The sequence below is a fragment of the Monodelphis domestica genome, chromosome 7, assembly GCF_027887165.1.
Source record: "Monodelphis domestica isolate mMonDom1 chromosome 7, mMonDom1.pri, whole genome shotgun sequence".
NCBI classification, from domain to species: Eukaryota; Metazoa; Chordata; class Mammalia; order Didelphimorphia; family Didelphidae; genus Monodelphis; species Monodelphis domestica.
Window position 1 is genome coordinate 171,103,489 of NC_077233.1, and position 20,637 is coordinate 171,124,125.

At 45.2% G+C, this 20,637-nt stretch overlaps 1 protein-coding gene across 7 annotated transcripts in view; it reads right to left on the bottom strand.

The window, feature by feature from the left end:
* The window catches only part of TLN1 (talin 1), a 36,712-nt gene that overhangs the window by 15,924 nt on the left and 151 nt on the right, over nucleotides 1-20,637 (bottom strand). The window contains exons 1-22 of one of the 7 annotated variants that reach the window (XM_056806070.1): nucleotides 20,301-20,383; nucleotides 13,559-13,718; nucleotides 13,099-13,196; nucleotides 12,673-12,802; nucleotides 12,419-12,571; nucleotides 12,134-12,276; nucleotides 11,851-11,978; nucleotides 8,783-8,843; nucleotides 8,031-8,135; nucleotides 7,645-7,800; nucleotides 7,129-7,230; nucleotides 6,894-6,970; nucleotides 6,204-6,384; nucleotides 5,966-6,079; nucleotides 5,755-5,863; nucleotides 5,395-5,603; nucleotides 5,071-5,169; nucleotides 4,733-4,783; nucleotides 3,970-4,137; nucleotides 3,463-3,757; nucleotides 2,617-2,783; nucleotides 90-218 (exon numbers count right to left, since the gene is read on the bottom strand). In XM_056806070.1, coding sequence (XP_056662048.1) covers nucleotides 90-218; nucleotides 2,617-2,783; nucleotides 3,463-3,757; nucleotides 3,970-4,137; nucleotides 4,733-4,783; nucleotides 5,071-5,169; nucleotides 5,395-5,603; nucleotides 5,755-5,863; nucleotides 5,966-6,079; nucleotides 6,204-6,384; nucleotides 6,894-6,970; nucleotides 7,129-7,230; nucleotides 7,645-7,800; nucleotides 8,031-8,135; nucleotides 8,783-8,843; nucleotides 11,851-11,978; nucleotides 12,134-12,276; nucleotides 12,419-12,571; nucleotides 12,673-12,802; nucleotides 13,099-13,196; nucleotides 13,559-13,688 — 2,805 coding nt within the window. In that variant the 5' untranslated portion in view covers nucleotides 13,689-13,718; nucleotides 20,301-20,383. Of the gene's footprint in view, nucleotides 1-89; nucleotides 219-2,616; nucleotides 2,784-3,462; nucleotides 3,758-3,969; nucleotides 4,138-4,732; nucleotides 4,784-5,070; nucleotides 5,170-5,394; nucleotides 5,604-5,754; nucleotides 5,864-5,965; nucleotides 6,080-6,203; nucleotides 6,385-6,893; nucleotides 6,971-7,128; nucleotides 7,231-7,644; nucleotides 7,801-8,030; nucleotides 8,136-8,782; nucleotides 8,844-11,850; nucleotides 11,979-12,133; nucleotides 12,277-12,418; nucleotides 12,572-12,672; nucleotides 12,803-13,098; nucleotides 13,197-13,558; nucleotides 13,722-14,549; nucleotides 15,655-20,300; nucleotides 20,413-20,637 lie in introns of those variants that run through there. The other 6 variants (XM_056806069.1, XM_056806067.1, XM_056806068.1 and 3 more) reach the window with 6 other exon arrangements.

Genomic DNA, 20,637 nt, shown 5'->3' on the forward strand with positions numbered 1-20,637 from the left:
AAGTCTTCCTCTCCTCCCTCCCTACAGTTCCTTTTTTACCTCTCTGTGTCCTCCCCCATCCCCATGAGCCCACTTTCTTCCCCACTAACCTCCAGTCGCTGTACTAGCTTCTTTTTAATGGCATTCTGGGCAGCTGCATTGGTTGCCATACGCAGGCCTTCTGCTGCCTCTCGCAGCCGCTGTTGCTGTTCTTCACTGTCAGGGTGGGCAGCTGCCCCCTGAGATTTATGGATAAATGGAATTATTACTCTGTGCCAGTAACATCTCTCTGACCATCTATGCCCCTGCCCTGCTTCAAAACCTGCTTCCTCCATAAAGTCTTCACTGATGGACCCTACACCTCAATTTATCATTCCCTTAATTGGTATTCTGCCTGTTCTGGCAAGAGAAGAAGGAACCAGGAAACCCAAGGAGACTAAGTTTTGGGACTTAGCAATTAGAGCAACCTAACACTGTTACTTAAGGTCCCACCATCTTCCATAAAAGATTTTTCTAGAGAATCTGCAAAAAGATGGAGGGGGTATATAGGAGGCCATCTCCACATCCCCAAAGAAGGGAAGAAGGAGCATCAGCCCTCCACCCCCATCAAACCAAGCAGGTAGCACTGTGCACAGTGTTGTCAGGACATGTCCTAAGATGACCTTCCTACAGGAAACGGGAAGGTATCGAGGAAGAGACATTTCCTGAAATGTTAAGTGAATCTCATTTATAAAACCTTAGAATGTCAAAGCTGGAAAAGCCCTTAGAGGTCATGTATTTTAAAACCGTACACCTAATTCAGATAGTTCATTTTATAAATGAAGAAACTCAAGGTCACATAGTTAGCAGTGGAAGAATCAGGACCAGAACCTGTGTACTGACTCCCAGTTCTGTACAGCTTCTTACACTACAATGCCACCCTTGCACCCATGGTCCCCTGTGTCTCTGCTTTATACAGAGTCCTGGATATAAAAAATACGCTGTGTGTGAGTGTCCAGTCTTAATCACTATCAGTATTGAGAGGCTCTCAGAAGTGGACAAGACAAAGGGATGGGTCAAATGAGGTAGCCAAAAGTGGATATAAGAGAAGTTAGGCCTGGCTCCATTTACAGTCTAATGAATAACAGGGATCACTCCAACAGTGAAACTTCTGGTAATTCTATTGTAACTTTTTCCTCATTTGCTATTTTTTTCCCCTAATACTCATTTCCCATTAACCCTCTTGGGGTCGCCTTACCAATTTTCCCTTCCATTTTCTTGTCCTGGGTTATTGGGTGTAAAAGTAAAACCCCTTGGAATCTTGAAAGCATCTACTTTATATACAGGGGTAGGAAAAAAGCCAAGAGACATGTTCTTATTCTACAGTGGATATAATAGAAAAAAAAAACCCTCCTACAATTAGGAACCATGGGAAATGATGGTTAAGAAGAGTACAGATGAGTCTGTCCAGGGAGAGTAGGGAAATTATGACCGGGAGTGAACCTGTCCCCAGAGGTTTATGCAGTCTGGAGGTTTCCAATTTGAGATGGCTTCTTTGTGAGAATTCGTAGAACTTTTGTAAACATTCCCCCTTTTTTTTTTTTGGTTTGTTGGTTCAATTGACCTATTCCCATAAACCTCCAGGAAAGCTGTCATCTCCTGAGGTCTCTTCTTGTTATAGAGGTTCTTGAAAACTATGTTAGCAGAGAACAAGTTCTGGCTAAAATGACCATATAGGGCAGGCTTTGTAACCAGACTCCCCAAGCTTGGAGAGGTCCCTCTTTAGATAGGAGGCCAACACATGAGGGTTTTTCTTTTGGTCCATAGCTCATTAAACTGTCTATTCATGCATGGAAGAGGTAGCTAACTTAGTGCTGGACCTAGAGTCAGGAAGACCCGAGTTCAAATCCAACCTCAGACACTTATTAGCTGTATGACCCTGGGCAAGTCTCTTCACTTGTTTGCCTTAAACCATTAGAGAAAGAAATGGCAAACCATTCCAATATCTTTGCCAAGAAAATCCTAAGGACAGTATGGTCCGTGGAGTTACAAAGAGTCAGACACAACAGAACTACTCATGCAAAGGTGGGCTCTGATATGTACAGGTGGAAAGAGTGCTTCCACATTCTTTAAGTACTTAAAATGAGTTTTCTCTTGTTAGGGACAGAGATTGTGAAACTCACTCTACCAATGTAGGAAGCATCTTCTCTACAATTTATAGTTTTAAAGAGCTACCTGGGAGATTTAAGTCTCCCTTCTCCCCTACATTTAAGTCACCCTTTCCCTTTCAATTATATTGCTTTCTAAACATAGCAATGTAGCAGAATGTGCACTAGACTGCTCACACTATTTTGTCAGGTCCACTTAATCTCTCTGTGCATGTTTCTTTACATACAAAATGAGGATAATCATCTTTGTATTCCTTTCCTGGGCTGTAGTGACCCTGAACACTGAAGTGCTCCATATGGGAAAGCCTGTTATTAGGAAGTCTGTTTTCCTTAGACTTGAGGCCCCCTGAAAGTGATGGGCTACCTTTTTTTAGCAGGCCAACTCAGATCAAAGGCTGCCTTTCTTCTGCCCTCTATTTTCTTCCCCAGCATGGCTAGAGTTCTGCCTACAAGAAATGGCTCAATGAAGTTGCCTGTTATAAAGCAATACCTTGGCAGCTTCCACCATCTTTGCTGTGGCATCAGCCAGGATTTTGGCTGCACTGAGCAGTTTTCTTGAGTTTTCCAGGTCACTCTCTCCCTCAGCATCAGCTTTGATGGCATTGACCAGGTCAGAAGTTGCTTGGGCCAGAATTCGGGCTTGTCGAACCATTTCTCCTGAAAGGGTCAGGGATGTGGTTCAGCATAGGGAGGCTGGAGCCAGGGGACAAAGGGAAAAAGGACTTTCTGAGAAGGTACGAGGGAAATGAATTGAGAGGAGGTTTGTTCTGATAAGTGACCTTCCTGAAGCCATTTTCCCCTTAAGTTTGGGATTTTGGCATAGGCTGGGAAGACCTAAAATCCATTTCATGAGGAAGAGGGAGTCCCAATTGGTTCAGGGAATATACCTGGCAGTTTCCAGAGTAGATATCAAAGGGAAAGTCATAGACTGTAGATTTAGAATGGGGAAAGACTTAAGAAGCCAATTAGTTCAATCCCTCCATTTTACAGAAGTGTCAGGTAGTCCCTCTTCAACTGGAAAGAGGAAGAGTCTCTGAAAGACTTTATGGGAAAACTGTGGGGATGGGGTGGGTAGTGTGAAGGAAGAGAGGTATCTTACTAAAGATCTTCAGAGGGAATCTATTAGGGATAACTAGGGGCAGAGGAATAAGTTGTCTTCTTAAAGATTTCTGTGTGCTTGAAACCAGAGGAGGTCTTCCTGGGAATGTCAAGAGAGGGTCCTTAGTAGGGATCTTGGGAAAGTTCACTAGTGTTCCTTGGTAGTGTAAGGGTGGGTTATCTTACTTGGTAAAGATCTAAGGATTGAGGTGGTGATATTTTCATCAGGTGTTCTCACCAGCATCGCCCATGGAGCTAAAGATGTTCTCAGTGACAGTGAGGATGGTGTCTGTGGCTTGGTCATAGCGTCCAGCAGGGCGCCCTCCTGTGGCATGGGCCCTTACATGCTGTAGCAACTCATTCAAGGCTTGGGTTACGGCAGTAGCTGCTGCTCCCACGCCTCGAAGCAGCGACCCATCTTCTGTGGCAGCTTGGGATGCTGCCACACAGCCCTCCACAGCTTTAGCCACCAACCTTCCAGCCTCCACTAACTGCTCCTGGCACACGGGTGAACTAATTGTGGGTGCCACCACCTGCAGAAAGATTGGGCATCAGGACCATTGGCTGAAGGAATGTGACCTGTCAGGGCTGATAGGTAGGAACAGCAGCAGGAAGTTAGGAGGTCCCAGAGAGACGGTAGGACCACAAAAAGAGAGTGGGAAAGGGGGAGGTCATGGAACAGGACTGAGTCCTTGCCATTACTACCTGCCTCATCTTGGAGCTGATAGTATCCTTCTGAACTCACCTTGGTACAGGCCACAAGCTGGGATGTGGAGAGAGCACACTGTGTAGCTGCAGCAATAACCTGTGTCTGCAGCCCTGAGTCCTCTGTCCGTTGGGCAACACTCTTGGCCTTGAGAACCAGTGCAGCTGCAGCACTGGCCACCGCTTTGGCCAGGTGCATCAACATGTCCTGTGGAGAAACAGTAGTTGGTATGGTCCTACCTAGACCCCTTGACCCATGATTTCAAGGCACCCAAGGTAGAAGCTGATTGATGTCCTTGTTGACCCTGATCACAAGATAGTATGCAGAAAAAACCAGCCACCAGAGCATCCCCTAAAGCAATACCTGGAGCCTTGAGCAGGACAGAACCCATACCAAGAGGAGAAAACTCACACCAAGGAGATAAAAGCATCTATCATTAGAAGACCCCAAACCAAAGGGAAAGATGTAGGAGGCGGATACACTCGGATAGTGATGGGGGTAGGGACAAAGATTGTGTATGCATGTGGATAGGGTGGTGGGAGGTAATTGCTCCTGTTTCTAGCCCTTCTTCCCCTTCTCTTGTCTGTTTGAGGGCACAAAGTCCCATTCACTCCCCTCCCTTATCCCATTTCTTTCCCTCCCCAATTCCTGGGTCTGGTTCCCCTTTTCTTCCAGTATTTTCTGCCCTTTCTTCCTCCTTCCATTAGGAAATGGTCAGGTGGGGGTGTGGAGGCAGTATTAGTCGAGTGTATACGGCTCAAGGAGAACAGAAATGAGAAGGCCCAGGCTAGGGGGCCATTACCGTGGGGGGGTCAGAGGGGAATCGAACCCCAGACCCTCTGGGCGCAAACATCTGCATGGGAAATTGGGGAAAAAAGGTCAGCTGAAAAAATAGGTTTGGAGGTGAGTTGGGTCTAAAAGGTAGGGGTGGGAGTGAGTCAAAGCTGCCCCCAAGGATGAGGACAAGACAGGTGGGAAGGATTGGGGCTAAATTAATATTTTAAGGGCTGGATTCTAGGGGTCAGAAAGCAAGTATTGGAGGCTCGTCCCATCAGAAGCAAGGGCTGGGATTTAGGGGTATAGGGGCCATTCTCTTAGATAGGGGGGTAGGGGTAATATTCAGAGTTTGACATAATTTACCTGGAAGTGAGGGTCAGTGTCACTCTCCCCAATTTGCTGCAGAAGCTCTCCACTGGCCTGTCCCACATTCCCAGCAGCCTGCAGCAGGTTCTGACGGGGCTGAGGGAATCAGACATTGGTCAGATGCCACCCACATTATGTCCAAAACACAATACACTGAACCCAGCCCTGTGTTCCATATTTCAATAGCCTGTTCCTTCCATCCTTAAAATCTCTAACCCCTAACTAACCATGGCTATGGCTGACTAGGTGCCTAGTACCAATTCAGATACAACCCTAAGCCCATGTCTTGCCCAATACCACCCAAATCTTCCAGTTCCTGACCTCAGCACTAGCTGGCTGGGCACTTCGAAGCAATTCTGATACAGCCCCTGCCAGGCCTTTGGCTGCCTGCAACAGGGGCCGCCCACTTCCACCCTCATCTTCTAGCAGAGCAGCAAGCATCTTCACGCCACGGGACATCTCAGTCAAGTTGGAGGAGATTGTGGTCACTGCACAGCCCACGGCTGTGTAGTCCGTTTCTGCAGGATCTCCTAGGCACAAAAAGAAGCATGTGTAAGGGACAGTAGTCAGCAAACTGATAGGGAGGAGGTAAAATTGAAAACACAGTAAAATTTGCCCTCCTCTGCCCCATGTCCACTCAATCACATCCTTAAGCAGACTCAAAATCTTTAACCATCCCACCTGCAGTCAAGTTCACTACAGAGGCAGTGCCAGCAGTGATGGCATCCACTTGAGAATGAATCTCATGTTTCGACTCATCCATCTTGTTCTTACGCCAGGCCTTGGATGCCTAAGCAAGAGAATAAGAGAAAGAAACACCTTTGGCTCAAGCTCCCCGGCTGGAATTCAAGTGCATCCACCCTTTGGGCCCTAGGCCCTTCTCTATACTCACAGCATCCTGGCCAAGTGGGGGCAGAGTCTCAAAGTCATCCAAGGTAGCCTGGGCCGCCTGAACAGCCTGCATGCTGGAGTTGATGGTACCAGTAAGTGCCTGTTGGGCTGAGGTCTAGGGGACAAGAGAAAGGATGAAAGAAAGAGATATGGAAGAGAAAAGCAAAGCAGGCAAGAAGGAGATGAGGAGAATGGCCATAAGAAGCACAAGCAGGGATATGGGAGAAGGGTGTTTTTACCAAGGGAGGCATGTGCCCACGGTGCATTTGACCACTGGTGATCTGCTGCTGAGCAGGTGGCATGCTGCCCATCTGGAAGTTCTCAGGGCCAGAAGCTCCAGAGCGCATGATAGCAGGTAGGGCCACAGAGCCATGTTCTACCCTTCCTATTCGGTTATATTGCTGTTGTAGGACTGTGGACCTGAAAAGTTGGTGAAGGAAGAGACAATAAACTTTTGACTGACACCTTACACTCCAATGTAACTAGGCAGGAGATATGACAAGAGATTCAGAAAATAGGCCTCATCCTTCCAATGTGATACTGCTGTTATACAATTACTAGAGCTGGGGATATGCAGGATATGCGTGGTCTTGGGTTCTCAGAGTGTGTTTCACCTCTATCTCTCACTCTGCTTACTCTATCACTAAAGGACTGTAATTTGGGGAAATAGGGAAGAGATAATCTTAGATATTCAACCTCCCTCCCACCTCTAACTTTATAGGAAAAATCTTCTCACTATAACCATCTCTGTGTAATAGAAAGCATTCATACTTCAGGAAAATGTTGGCTTACATAATTTCTAAAGTCCCTTCAGACTCCAACTTTATGGCTATAACCATTCTAGGGATCCGCATTCCTATAGCTACTGTAAGTCACATTTTCCCCCTAAAAGATGGGGTTTCTCCCCTAACTCTCCCCCCATTGCATACTTCTTGGGAGACACTGAGTCCTCCAGCATGGTAGATTCTTCATCTCCTTCTAGGCCAAAGTGATCCTTGCTCTTTTTCTGTAGGGAAAAAGCAGCCCCAAGGAAGAGACAGGTCAGTTAAAGAAGGGGAGGGGAAGGGAAGTAGGAATTTTTTCTAGTCCCTATCAGCTTGGGCTTCTTGAATCCTAGAAGGTGGAAGATTCATGTTTGTGGAAATAAGGGTAGGAGGTCCTCACCTTTTTAAGGATAATGTCAATATAGCCAGCAATGAGTTGGGCAATCTGCTCTCCTTCTGTTGTTTGCACTGAGTAGTAGCCATCCTGGTAATCTCCAAAGTCCTGGGGGCAGAATGTAGGTGTTCAGGAGAAACCCTGGGTATATATAAAGTAGAAGACAGGGTGGGGAGCTTCTCCAACCCCCAAACCTAGATAGGATGCACAGACCCCTCTAGTGCTGACAGTACTTACTTCCTCATTTGCCGGAACTCATAAGCATCCACTGTGGGTAATGTTGCCTTTTAGCCTAATTGTCCTGCCTCTTGCTGAAATTAAAAAGCCTGAACTCCACCAATCTAGGACTTTCATGTCTATTCTCTCCCTTTTGGGGTTTTACTATAGAGCCCTGACCTGCTCCAGAAAGGCACAGACCCAACTGAGCTTTCTTCTTGTTGGTACTCTTCCCATTCCCAATAACTCCAGCACTTTCTTCTGGGGGTTTCCAGAGACTTCTTCCACCCTCCAATGACCCCTCACCAGGGTGAAGCTCTTTGGAGAGGCAGCCCAGCGCTTGATATTGGTAAGATTCCACTCCTGGATCACTTCCTTGGTCTTCTCATCCACTCGCATCACACATTCTTTGGTGATACCCAGTAGCCGAGGAACCAGCTTATTCTTACCCTTCATTTTCTCCTGTCAAGATTCAGAAGGGCAAGTGAGAGGTCAGATGCAGTCATGAAGGAATTGAGAGGTAGAGATAAAGTGGCAAGGGAGAGGGTAGAGCAAAGGTGGGTCCAAGAGGGGAGTAGGTCTTTGATGGATTAGAGTTGAAAGGGAGGCAAGTAAATGACTGGGAGTTTTCCAGAGGATGAGGAAGGTAAACAAGAGTGGGAAGTCAATAAAAAGGGATATTCAGAACTGACCTTGACCAGGAAGAAGGAAACACCGTAAGTCTTGAGGGAGCGGGCAAGCTTCACATAACGCACCTTCGCTTCAATCTCACTCATCTGCCCGCAATTCTTATGGGCCTATGGGTATGGGGAAATGAGGGGTGATGGCACAGGGGAGAGTTGAAAGGTTCATGGGGAGGAATGAAATATGAGGGAAGGATGTTTTAAGGACATGAAGAGGGACTGATGGATCAGGGAGAGCCAGGATGGGGAGGTTTAGAGGGACTAAAAACAATGGGATGATGGACCAGAAAAGAATGGTCAAAGAGCCTAAGAATGTTAGGTCGTGGACAGAAAATGTGTGTAGGGTGGCTGGGGAATGAGGGAAGGGGTTATGTAAGGATAACAGGTAAGAGGGACACAGTAAACCTGAGGGGACAGAAAGAAGGCCTGAATGGGTAGTCTCATGAGGTATTAATTATACCACTACCTTCCATTTGTACAGTGTTTTATATTCTTCAAAGTGCTTTCACTACCATGTTCTCTTTTGATCTTCCAGCAACCTTATGTAAGGTAGGAGTTATTATCCTTGTTTTATAGGTGGGAAATTAAGATATAGACAATTTAAGTACCAAAGATCTCATGGCAAATTAGGGGTAGAGTTGGAAGTAGAAGTCTCCAAGAGCAATGGAGCTAGGAGGTGAGCTCAATGGAGGTGGTGGGAGACAATCTAGTTAGTTTAAGACAGAGCTCACAAGCCCCTCCAAACAGACCTACCCCCTTACCTGAAAAATCTTGCGTTCCCCTTTCTGCTTCACATATTCCTTGGGTAAGAAATCTTTCAGGCTACAATAGAAAAGGGGGAGATGGGTCAGAAAGAGGGGTGGGGATGGGGAAGACTGAAAAAGGAAAAGCCCTTTTCTGTGCATGTGAGGAGAACACTTTAAGAAAGCCCTTCTCTGTGAAGAAACAAGACAGACTGAGCTTGGGCTTCTTCTGAAATAGTTAACTAAGAGTCAATCAAAACATTTATTAACAGGCCCAGAGTTCAAATCTGGTCTCAGACACTTCCTAGCTATGTGATCCTGGGCAAGTCATTTAACCCCCACTGCCTAGCCCTTACCATAGTATTGGTTCCAAGATGGAATGTAAGAGTTTAAAAGAAAACCAACAAAAACAAACAACCCCCCCAACATTTATTAATCACTCACTATGTGCCAAGAACCTTGCTAAGTACCAGGGATACAAACAAGGAAAAAGGTGCTCCCTGACTTTGGAGGAACTTACAGTCTAATGGAGGAGACAACAACCAACTATGTATAAACAAGCTATATAAAGGATAACTAGGAGATAATTAAAGGAGGAAGGCACTAGAATTAAAAAAATTAGGAAAAGCTTATTGTAGAAGATGGGATTTTAGTTGAGATTTAAAGGAAGTAGGTGGTACACAGGAGGGAGAGCATTCCAGGCATGGGAGATAACCAGAGAGAATGCCTAGAGCCGAAAGATTAGAATGTCTTGTTTGTAGGACAACCAGGAGGCTAGGAAGGAGGGGTAGGGCTAGGTTATGAAAAGGCAAAACAAAGGATTTTGTATTGGATCCTCACAGCAAAAGAAATTTAATAAGTGGGGGAGTGACAAGGTTGGGCCTGTGCTTTATTAAAAAAAATAATAAATCACTGGTGTCTGAATGAAAGACTGAACTTTTGTTCAAACCTTCCCCATCCTCCCATGGCTCACTGTTTATGAGAAGCAGCCATGGACATCTGATTGCCATCACCCCAACTTCAGGATCCAGTGCACTGGGGAGAGTGAAAGGGAACCCAAGATGGAGCTTTCCTTAGCAAGGGATAGGGTTCCCAATGATAAAAGTGTAGGGTGATTGGACAAGACTGCTTACATGTGGAGAAGAGGACAGAGTACAGAAGAGGAGAGTACAATGGAGCTGAGATAGAAGAGGTCTAGTTCCACTTCTATTTAAGAGAATCTTTATACTATGGGGAATATAGTTCTACTCTGTGGTCTCATAATGGAATGGAAATTATTGAAATTTCTGGAAGTCTATGCCAACAGAATGAAAACTTTGGTGGGTCCTGCAAAGTTGGAAACATTTCAAGTAGGAGCCCTGCAGCGAACTGTGTGTGTATATTTGTAATCTATGGACCAGCCTTGCTAGGCTGTCGAAAGCCTCACTGCCAGAGTGTTAGTCTTCTAGGGATGTATTTTTTTAGCTACAGCAACACATAACACCATCTTCTTGGGTGTAAAAGGGTTATAATTTACAGGGGTGAAGGAACACATTAAATCAGAAATTCCTCAATTATTGTAGCAGAAAAGACATGTGTTATGAATAACTTGTATTGTGAAACTAAGACATTTTATAACTTTCTCTGAGATTGTTATTTTTTCTCATCTGTTTCCAACTGGGTTCTCACAGTAGCAAGATAATTTCCCCCCCTTTTCCTAACTGATTCTGTCTCCTGGCTGTTCCAAAACTTTTCTTCTCTCTTCAAGCCAATCACTCAATCATCCAACCCCGCCCCCCCCTCAGGTGAGTGTCTTGCTTCCTATTTTATCAAAAAATCTAAGGTCATTTACCACAAGCATCTTTCTTATCCTGCAACTCTCTAATATCATCTATTTCTTTTTGTTTGTATCTTCAATCACCCCTTTTCTCTAATCTTCATTTTGTTCCTAACTACTTGTTCCTTCCAAACTGTCCATATGCATATTTAGGTCTTCATCCTTCTTAAAAAGTCCTTGTCCTATGCTTAACCCTAAGCACAGGCCTTATTAACCCACACTAGTTTATAACCTCATTACCTCTAGCCCAAACTATTGTCAAGTCTAATCTATCTTTCCTACAGTCAAAGTGATTTTCCTAAAGCACAAGTCTCACCATGTGACCTTCTAATTCAATAAACTCCAGTGGTTCCCTAATACCTTTAACATCAAACAACAGCTTCTCTGTTTTGCATTTAAAGATCTTCCCAAACTAGCCTTGGTCTGCCTTTCTAAACATTACAAATTAATCCCCTCAGCATCTTCTATGGTTCAGCTAAACTAGTTTTTTTTACTGAGCCTCATACACAGCATGTGTTGTTGTTTTTCAGTTGTGTCCAAACTCTCCATGACCCCATTTGGGGTTTTCTTGGCAAAGATTCTGGAGTGGGTTACCATTTCCTTCTCATTTTATATGTGAGGAAACTGGGGCAAACAGGGTTAAGTGACTTGCCAAAGGTCACACAGCTAGAAAGTGTCTGAGGTCAGGTCTGAACTCAGGAAGATAAGTCTTCTGACTCTAGGCTTAGCACTCTTATCTACTGAGTCATTAAGTTGCTACCACTACATTGTATTGGCTCTCCATTATGTCTACAATTCATTCCTGCCTTACTTCTCAGAGTCTCTTGGAATCCCTGATTTTCTCCAAGACTTTCTTAGCTCAAGTGCTCTTTTCTGCATGGGATCTTTTCTCATGTCTCCAGATGTCATTGTTCCTCCCTCACCCCATTACCTTGTATCTATTTTGCTTATACCTATATATGAATAGATGCCTGCTGTCTCTGAGGGCTGGGACTGTCTTTCAATCCCTACTGCCTAATCTAGTGCCCAAGTGCCTTGAGTCCTTATAGTTACTATTGTTATGTTACTTTCAAACTAGGTTAGGAAAAGTCTGGGAGGTAGTATTCCTTTTCTTTAGGAATCCCCAAAAGAAACCATATTGGAAGCAAGAACAGAATTGGGTCTCTGGGCCCAAGGGAGAGGAGAAAGGGTCTAAAAGGAAGCCCAAACTATGATTGAGAATCACTTGGAGGAGGCCATACATCCTAATGTCAGAGAAGGGAGCACTTACTCAAGGAAGCCAGGCTTATGCTTCTGCTCATTGTGAGGTCCAAATTGAATTTGGCACTGGAAGCCAGCAAACTCACAGGCCTTGTCAAAGGAGACAGGGTGGGAGCCATTCAGGATGTCATCTCGTGCCTAAAGAATACAAGAAGGCATTCAGGTTAGACCAGGAAAAGAATCCTCAGGCCAAGACTACTCACCTAGAAGGCATTAACTGCCTTTCTAATAGTGCCACTGCTGACTATCTTTGCATCCCTTTTCTCTACCAACTATGTCCCCTATTTTCATACTTGTACATAGAGAAGATTCAGCTGTACGGGATCCCGGGAGTCCACATTTTGGTCTGAGTAGAAAAACTTTCTTCGAAGAAGCAATGTTTCATGCTCTTCTACACCTTGTTCCCTCAGTGTTCTTCCATGGTCCAGCCAGTTCACTGAGTAAAAAGATACCCTTTTCAGCAGTGATGATAACCCCACCCTGAGTATAATTCTTGTCCCATGGCTCTTCCCTTCTCTACCTCTACAGGAGTCCCTCTTCTTCCCTCCTGCCTCAGTTGCCCCTTCCCTACTACTCACGCTCATCATCTGTGTGTAGTTTCTGCTTCAGCTTCTCCATTTTCTTTTCATCTCGCAACAGTGTCTTATCCTTTCGCAGTGTCCCTGTCACCTCCTCTTTCTTCTCTTCCAGGAGCTCCCGAACCAGGGAATACTCCTCATGGTTGGTGATACCTGGGCAGGGGTATGTTCACAGGGTGAGAAGGCAGCTGTAGAGGAGATAGGTGGCTGGCTGCTCTTACTCAGTTTCTTTCTTCTCCCACCTACCCTCTTACCTATGCGGGCACAGATAGTCATGAGCATGTCGGTGACGGTTTTAGAGTCGTCTACCATGATAGTCTTCACGGCTCCATCCAGCATTCTGATTTTTAGGGGCCGCTGCTTCTTTCTATACTCCATGGTGTCCTGGGGAGGGCCAGAGAGGGAGGCAGCATATTAGCTTATTTGATGGGGTGTAGGGCAGCAGAAGGGAGGAACTTTCTTTTTTTCAGTATCTAAATCAGTAAAAGCTTGTACAAAGGGGTCCAAAGAGGCAGTAAATGATCTTTGACTGTAGCAGAGTGGGGTTCAGAGATGATTGTGCATGTGGAGGTAGTCAAAGTCTGGCTCTGGTCAGGCTTACAGTGATTAAAAGAGGGAGGGCTAGAGAAAGGGTTACAAAGCATTTCAAAGACAAAGATTTGGACATCAGAGATACTCACTCCATTTCGAAGCATATAGTAATCCAGGGCCTTTCCAGCTTCCAGCCAGATACCCTTTTTGGGGTCATCATCCGACAGAAATAGCCCAAAGTCATTGGCTGGAAGAGAAAATTTATCAATCCAAGCCAGCCTCATCTAGAATTCCCTATAGTTTAATAGTTGTCCTCTACTCCCATGTCCATACTGCTTCTACTACAAAAATGTTTCCATGGTATACTGCACCGATGGTGGTAGGTTGTGGTTTGTTCCTTACCCCATTAGTTTTTCATTCCCTGGTCCCAGGGAGATTACAATCTAATGCCAGGAATAGGGTAATAGTAGTATAGTCAAGAGGAGGACTCAATCACTTCCTGCTTGGGGGAGCAAAAAGGGAGCCCATTGGAAAAGAATGGAGGGAGGGAGGGTAGAAGGAGTTGTGTAGAATTGCTCCAGAATTTAACCACCCAGGGCTTAGACTCACGAGGACCAGCTAGGGCTTCTGGGATACGCTCTCTGATGATTCGGCAAGCATCATAAACCATGGTGGATGGCTCAAACTGCATTGTCTTCACGACATTCCCAATGCTGATTTTCAGTGACAGTGCAACCATGTTGGCGGCTTCTCTTCTTTCTGGCTACACCTGCTGAGCAATAATGGGATGTCAGTAGTAAAAAAAAGGTGAGAGGGCAGGGGAGGGAGGCTGTTTTCTCTAAGAAGTAAAAATAAAAACCAAAAAATCCTCCAAATAATCCAAACACTGAAGAATATCTTAAAATGAAAAGCTCTAAAATACCCCAGAAAAAGAAGCCAGCCTGGAGTCTGTTGCTCAGTGTTTTGAGGGGCTTAGTCCCAACAGCTAGTCTTTGGGGGTTTTTCAGTTATTTTTTTCTAGGCAGACCAAGGATGCTGCCTGTGGCAGGTAGCACAGGACTCTTTCTCAGAGGGAAGAATCTTCTTGGCAGTGACATGATCAAATTCTGTGCAGTGATGGTCATCTCACATCTAAGGGAGGTTATGTGACTACCTGAAGGCTGAAGTAAAAAAATCAATTTCCTATTGCTGTGACCCCTACCCAAGGTAAACCAGTATGCAGGTAGGTAGATGGTAGGATTTGGGGGTAAGGAATTAGGAGGTGATGGAGGGCTGGTAACGATCTAGGGGAGGAAATTATTTGGAGAAGATCTGGGAGGATAGTCAATAGGGCAATTGGGGACATGTAATCATGGGGGGAAAGGGAGAATTCTGGAGGAACAACAAATGATGGGAAGGATTGAGCTTTAGGCTCCTGTAGGAAAGGGACTCACCAGTTATTTCTGGATTATAAATAAGTCAGAGGTCCCCCTAAGGAGAAATCATTAACTTTGACCTTTGCTCTCTCTACCTTTCTGTCACGATCCCTCCATCCTGCTTCCAGTCCCCTTTTTCCTCCCACCTTCTTCCCTGAAGTACCAATTCCCTGATTCAGACCAACCTGACGGTGGGGATAGTGACCACACTGGAGCAATTCAGAGAGGCAGGCAGCTGGCAAAATTCAGAGCAGTTCTGGGAAGAACTCCTCATCCTGGTCTGAAAATGTGACCTCTCATACCCCAATTTCCTCCGGACACAAAGACTCCCCATCATTTGGGTAGGAAACCACTGAAACCTCTGGTGAGACCCCGATAGGAGAACTGAGTCATGCTTCCCTCTCTTCTCTTTCTCTACTGAGTATGATAAAAGAAAGTGGTGGAAAGAGCACTGACTAGAGTCAGGAGGCTTCATTTTCAATCCCATCTTTGACTATTATCTGTGTGTCCTCATGTACAAAATGAGGTGGTTAGTCTAGAGAGCCTCTAGGGTCCCTTTCAGCTCTTCATCTATGATCCTATGATGGAAGGAGGGAAAGGGAATGCAACCCTGAGAAGGGAAGGCCTGGAGAGTTCCTTAGAGACTGCTATGCCCAGAGAGCTACTTCCCATCATCCTTCCCCATTTAGCACTACCTCCTTCTCTCTCCTCCCCCCCTCTAGGGAATCCCCCTCCCTCAAGACATTCCAGAGCCACATTCCAGAGGAGTTGGGCAATGGGGGGGTGGGAAGGGAGGTGTCACAACCCAGCAAGGAATGGAATGTGTGTGTGCTTGAGGAGAGGTGGGGGAGAGTGGGGGTACACAACGTACAAGCAGTGCAGAGAGGGAGACAGGGAGAGAAAGAGGGTAAGAGAGGGGGAGACAAACATAGAGAAAATGAGGGAAAGAGAGAGATCATGTATATATGTGAAAGGCAGAGATAGAGGAAGCCTAAGTCAGAAAGTGTAGATAGGACTGGGGGAGTTACACTTAGTGTCTGTTACCAAATTTGGCCTCTGAGACTTAACCACGGGGAGGAGGGGGAGCCCTGAGGGTTAGATGCTGACACATCCGGCCTCAGGCAGTGGGAGGCTCATTTAGGACTGTACTGGGCAAGGGGAGGAACTAGGCCAAATCAATCTTAACTCCCTTTTACACTTAATTTTCCCATATGTGTGTGGACACCCTTTTCTCCATATGTAGAGTCCCTTTCCCATAAACCTTCACCAAGACATCTTCCCATATATGTATTCTCACAGTCTTCTATACATTCAAGGCTGTTGCCCCAACTCAGGCAAATATCTACTTAATGCTTACTATATAGAAGGTAGTGTGCTAAGAACTGCTAGACATATAAATGTGAATAAGGTAGGGTTCTTGCCCTCAAGGAGCTTAAACTCAAGTAGAGGAGGTGAGGGAAGTCCCTAAATAATTCTAATCCAAGGTAGGGTATAATAATTGATACAAGAGTAATATAAAGGTACACATGTAAAATCTATATGGGGGGGGGGCAGAGAGGGAATGATTCAAAACTTAAAATAAAATGAAAATTTGTTTTTCCATGTAATAGGGGGAAAATAAAATACTGTTTTAAAAAGAGTAATATAAAGTAAGTTTGGGGGAGGTTTAGAGGAGGGAAAGATCTATTTTGTTGGGCACAATCAGAAAGTGTTATGGAAAAGATGACATTTGAAGTGGGTGGGATATCAATAGACCGACATGGTTGGGTACATATAAAGACTGACATGAGCAAAAGCTGACAATTTAAAGTACTTATTAAAAAAACCATGGGAGAATGATGATAATGGGGAAATGTATAGAGAGAAGTGATTATTATAAGTATGTCTCAAGCAAATACATTGGGAGAGTGTGAGGAAAACCAGGGCTAGATTACTGGTGAACTTGAACACAAGACTGAGTTTGGACTTTATAATGTAAGCAACAGGGAACCTTAAGAGTTTGATAGTGGTGACCAGGAAGATTGCTCTGAGGATGGTGTGCAGGACGGATAAGAAGGAAGGAGACACTGAAGCAGAGAGACCAGTTGGGAGACTACTACAATAATTTAGGCATAAAGTGATGGGATTGGATTTGGGATAACAGTAGTTGGAAAGAGTAGGAAAGAACTAATGCTGTGAGGAGGTAAGAACAGGATTTGATAGGGAGGGGCAAAGGAAGAGTCAATGATAACCCTAAGTTTGAGTTCAAGTGCAAGTGACTCCAAAAATAGTGCTACTCTTTAGAAAATTAGGAAAAGTCAGAGGGGAAGCTGATTTGGTAGGAAAGATGAGTTCAGCCTCCAATCTACAGAATTTGAGATGCCCATGGGGTATCTGGGTAGAGACATCCAACAGACAGAGAAACAGAACTGCATCTTAACACATCGACATCCTCCTACATAGAAATACTTTACTTCCTCTTCCCCTCCCCTTCTTACCGACTTGAGGGCCCAAGAGACCTTGGACTACCCAGCTTACCCCCTTAGGGTCAGAAAAAGAGCCACATTTGGTTCAGTCAGTGGCCAGAGGTTAGGTTGATACTGGAGAATATATATAGTCAGTAGCCAGATTGGCCTGGGAGTCAGATCTGAGTATAGCTGATAGGTGGCTTGTCAAGAGTAGAAACGATATCAGGGTATAGTCAGCTCCTTGGCCAAACTAGGGGTGAGATCAGGGTGGGGTCAGTGCTTGGGCCAAGCTGAGGGTAAGACCTGGGTGTGGTCAGTGGCCAAGCTGGGGATGTGATCAGCAGGAACCAGCTTCCGTCTCAGGCCTCATTTCCCCTTTTCTTGTTGGGGAGGGAGGAGGAAGATCTGTGACTGGATCAGGGAACTGGAAGTTCAGAATTGGGGAGAAGCCAACTGAAAGCGTAGGGGAGCTCAGAGTATGTGTTCAGGGCTGAGGGAGTCAGCAGATGGTAAGAGACCCAGGGGAAACTTATGTTGGTGGGAGTTTTTGTAAAATAAATAAGTAAGAAATAAACAACAACAACAAAAAAATCCCTATACATATACAGAATGGGGGGGGGGGGGGTCAAGGAGGATGTGAAAAGCAGGAAGTCATAATCTCCCACCCTCTTGCCTAGTCAGGCCCAAGGGAGGGGGATGGGAACTAAGTGACTAAGGAATGAGGGAAAGATGGGATTGAGTTCTCTGGGCTCATAGCCATTCTCCTTAAATCTACCTCATTTTTTACCTTAGGGCTGGCCAAACCCTCCCCACCCCATAGACACACTGGCAATACATCTCCAAATAAGAAGGCAATGAATCCCTGCCTTTTCTATGCCACCATCTCCTTCCCACTCATACTCCCTGAGAAGCACTGAAACCCATAGAGAGACCTTGGGTATGTAATGGACTATGCTAGAATCTGAAACCCTGATACATGAGGACACGGAGCTAGGAACAAGACGTAAGGTTGGAACATGGGGCCCCCAAGGCCAGGATTCTGGTCTGGAGCAAAAGCCCCTCCACTCATAAGGGATTGAGATGTTTTGATAATTGCAAAAGAAATGATGGAATGATCTAAATTAGGGGGACTGATCTCAGATCAAGACTGAGACACTACCAGTCTGATCATGTGTAGGATATACAATTTGAGTCCAACCAACTCATGATGTCTCATACTGATCCTGATCCCCAACCTTATATGAATTCTAAGGCTGAATTCCAAATTTAATCCCTGAACTTCAATATTGATCCTGACCTGATTTGATCACTGACTCACTCTTGCTCTGACCCTTTGACATTTAATTCTAAGCTAAGCCTGTTCCTGATTCATAGCCATTTAAATCTAATGCTAACCTATGACCAACTGAACCACTTAACCCAATTCCTGAATCCTAATCCTGACCTTTAACCTTCATCCCAAGGTTTTTTTAAAACCTTTAACGTCTGCCTTAGTATGAATTCTAAGACAGAAGAGCAGCTAGGGCTAGGCAACTAGGCGTTAAATGACTTTTTCAGGTTCACATAGCTAGGAAGTGTCTGATGGCACATTTGAACCCAAGTCCTCCTGACTTCAGGCCTGTGGCTTTACCTAGTGCTACCTAGCTGTCCCTCTGAGCTCTTAATAACGACTTCATTAAATATTGGCCTTTAGTGGATATTGATATTTAGTAGATATCATTCCTGATGTCCTATCAATGATTCCTGAATAATTAAATTACTATTAACATCGACCATTTATCTTGGCCTCATCCCTGCAGTCTTCTAGATGTTTACCTAGATGTTAAGCCCAGTCTTCTAGATGTTTACCAAACAGAAACTCTTCTCCTTGTAATTTAAAGTTTTGCACAACCTGGTCCTACCTTTTCAGTCTTTATTCTTTACTATCTTCTATGAACTCTACCACTCAGCTAGCCTGGCCTACTTGCTGTTCTTTTAACATGACACCTTGTCTCCTGTTTCCATGCCTTTTCATTGGCTGTACACCATGGCTGGAATGCTCCATCTGTTTACTTCCAACTCCTAAGTTTCTCTTTTTTCTTCAAAACTCAGATCAAATCCCATTATTTTGGAGCAAGTTTTTCCAAATCCCCTATCTGCTAGAGCTTTATCGTCCCAGATTACCTTCCACTGACTCTATATATCTTTTTAATATATTTAATTGTAGTCTACCCCACTTAGAACCTAAGCTCCTTGAGGGCAGGAACTGGATTTTCTTTTTGCCTTTTCTCATATTCTCATTGCTTAGCACTGGCACATGGCAAGGCCTTAAATGCTTGTGACTGATTGTTGGCTGAATGCCTTCTAACAAACTCCACTGTGAGTACTAACTCCTGAAACCTAATCTCATCCCCGGAAGATAAGCTCATCTCCATCTCACCCCAAACTCAAATGCTACCTTTGACTCTTAATTTGATTCCTGACTGGCCATTTCCAATTCTGAGTCAATGATCTTACAATCTCTAACACTGACCCACAGACTAATGCTGACCTCTGAACGCTGATCCTATCCCTAATATCAATCCATAATGTGTCCTCTGTATTCTAATACTGATCTAAAAAACAACACTACTGAGTCATAAATCCAAAATTCTAATCATGATTCCCTTGTTTCCTTCAAATCTCAGTTAAAATTTCACCTGTAAGGAGCCTTTCCCCTGAGATTATCTTCAAGCCATTCTGTGTATTACTTTGTATGTATATAGTTGCTTGGCTCCCCAATTATAGTGTAAGCTTCTTAAGGCCATGTTTTTGCCTTTCTTTCTGTCTCCTGTGCTTATCATAGGTACTTGTTGGCTAATAATCACAATAATTTAAAAAATAATAGCTAGTGGGTAGAGAGCATTTCATATCTTATTTTACTCTTATAACAACCCTGGGAGTTGGAGCTAACATCAATTTATTTCCCATGAAAACAATGGTTTCAAATTCCAATCCTAAGGAACTCTTAACTCTTCTCAAAACCTTTGACATATCTAACTCTAAAATGACTGAATCTACCCAGCAAATGACATATCCACACACAACATCCTGACAGTTTAGAGTGTCTCATCCAGGACCATCTAACCCCATCTCATTCTGACCTTGGTCTAGTGACACCTATTCCTGCCCATTTGACCTTACATCGAAGTCTTACACATTCCTGACCACCTTGTCCTGACCACATATACTCCATCCATCATCTCTGCCTACCTAACCTCACAGCCTCATCCCACTCATCTTTGTCCACCTAATCCCCCTAGTTTAGACCCATCCATCCCTGTCCCTTAACCTCATAGCCAAGTCACACTCATCTTTACCCATCTAACTCCATAACCTAGTCCATCATCCTTGCCTTCTTAACACCTAACTAGAGGCACCGCCTCCCCCCTCCCCCCCCAGCATCCTGGGTACCACAGCTCTACCCACCAAGCAGCTGGGCAAGCAGAATGGACACACCCGGACACTGACCTCTCAGGACAGGGAGAGTTAGCGGCAGCGCCCATGCACCCACTCTGGCTCCTCACGCAGTAGCCAGCTCCAGCCCCCGGCCCAATGTTGCGCCCTCTGCCTGCCCTCAATGAATTTCCCCCCCCCCCTCCGCCCCCCGTCCCCCGTCCTCCGTCCCCCCAATCCATAATCCCGCCACAGGTTTGGCCCCCTCCCCCGGATCCAGTCCCCTCCCCTCCCCCCCGTGCGGCCCTGCCCCTTCCCGCCGCCGTCCCTTCCTTCCTGGTCCCGCCCCGCGTTCTGCGCCGCCGCAACCCTACCTGGGGCCGCCTGGGGACCTCCCGCCCGCCAGCCCGCC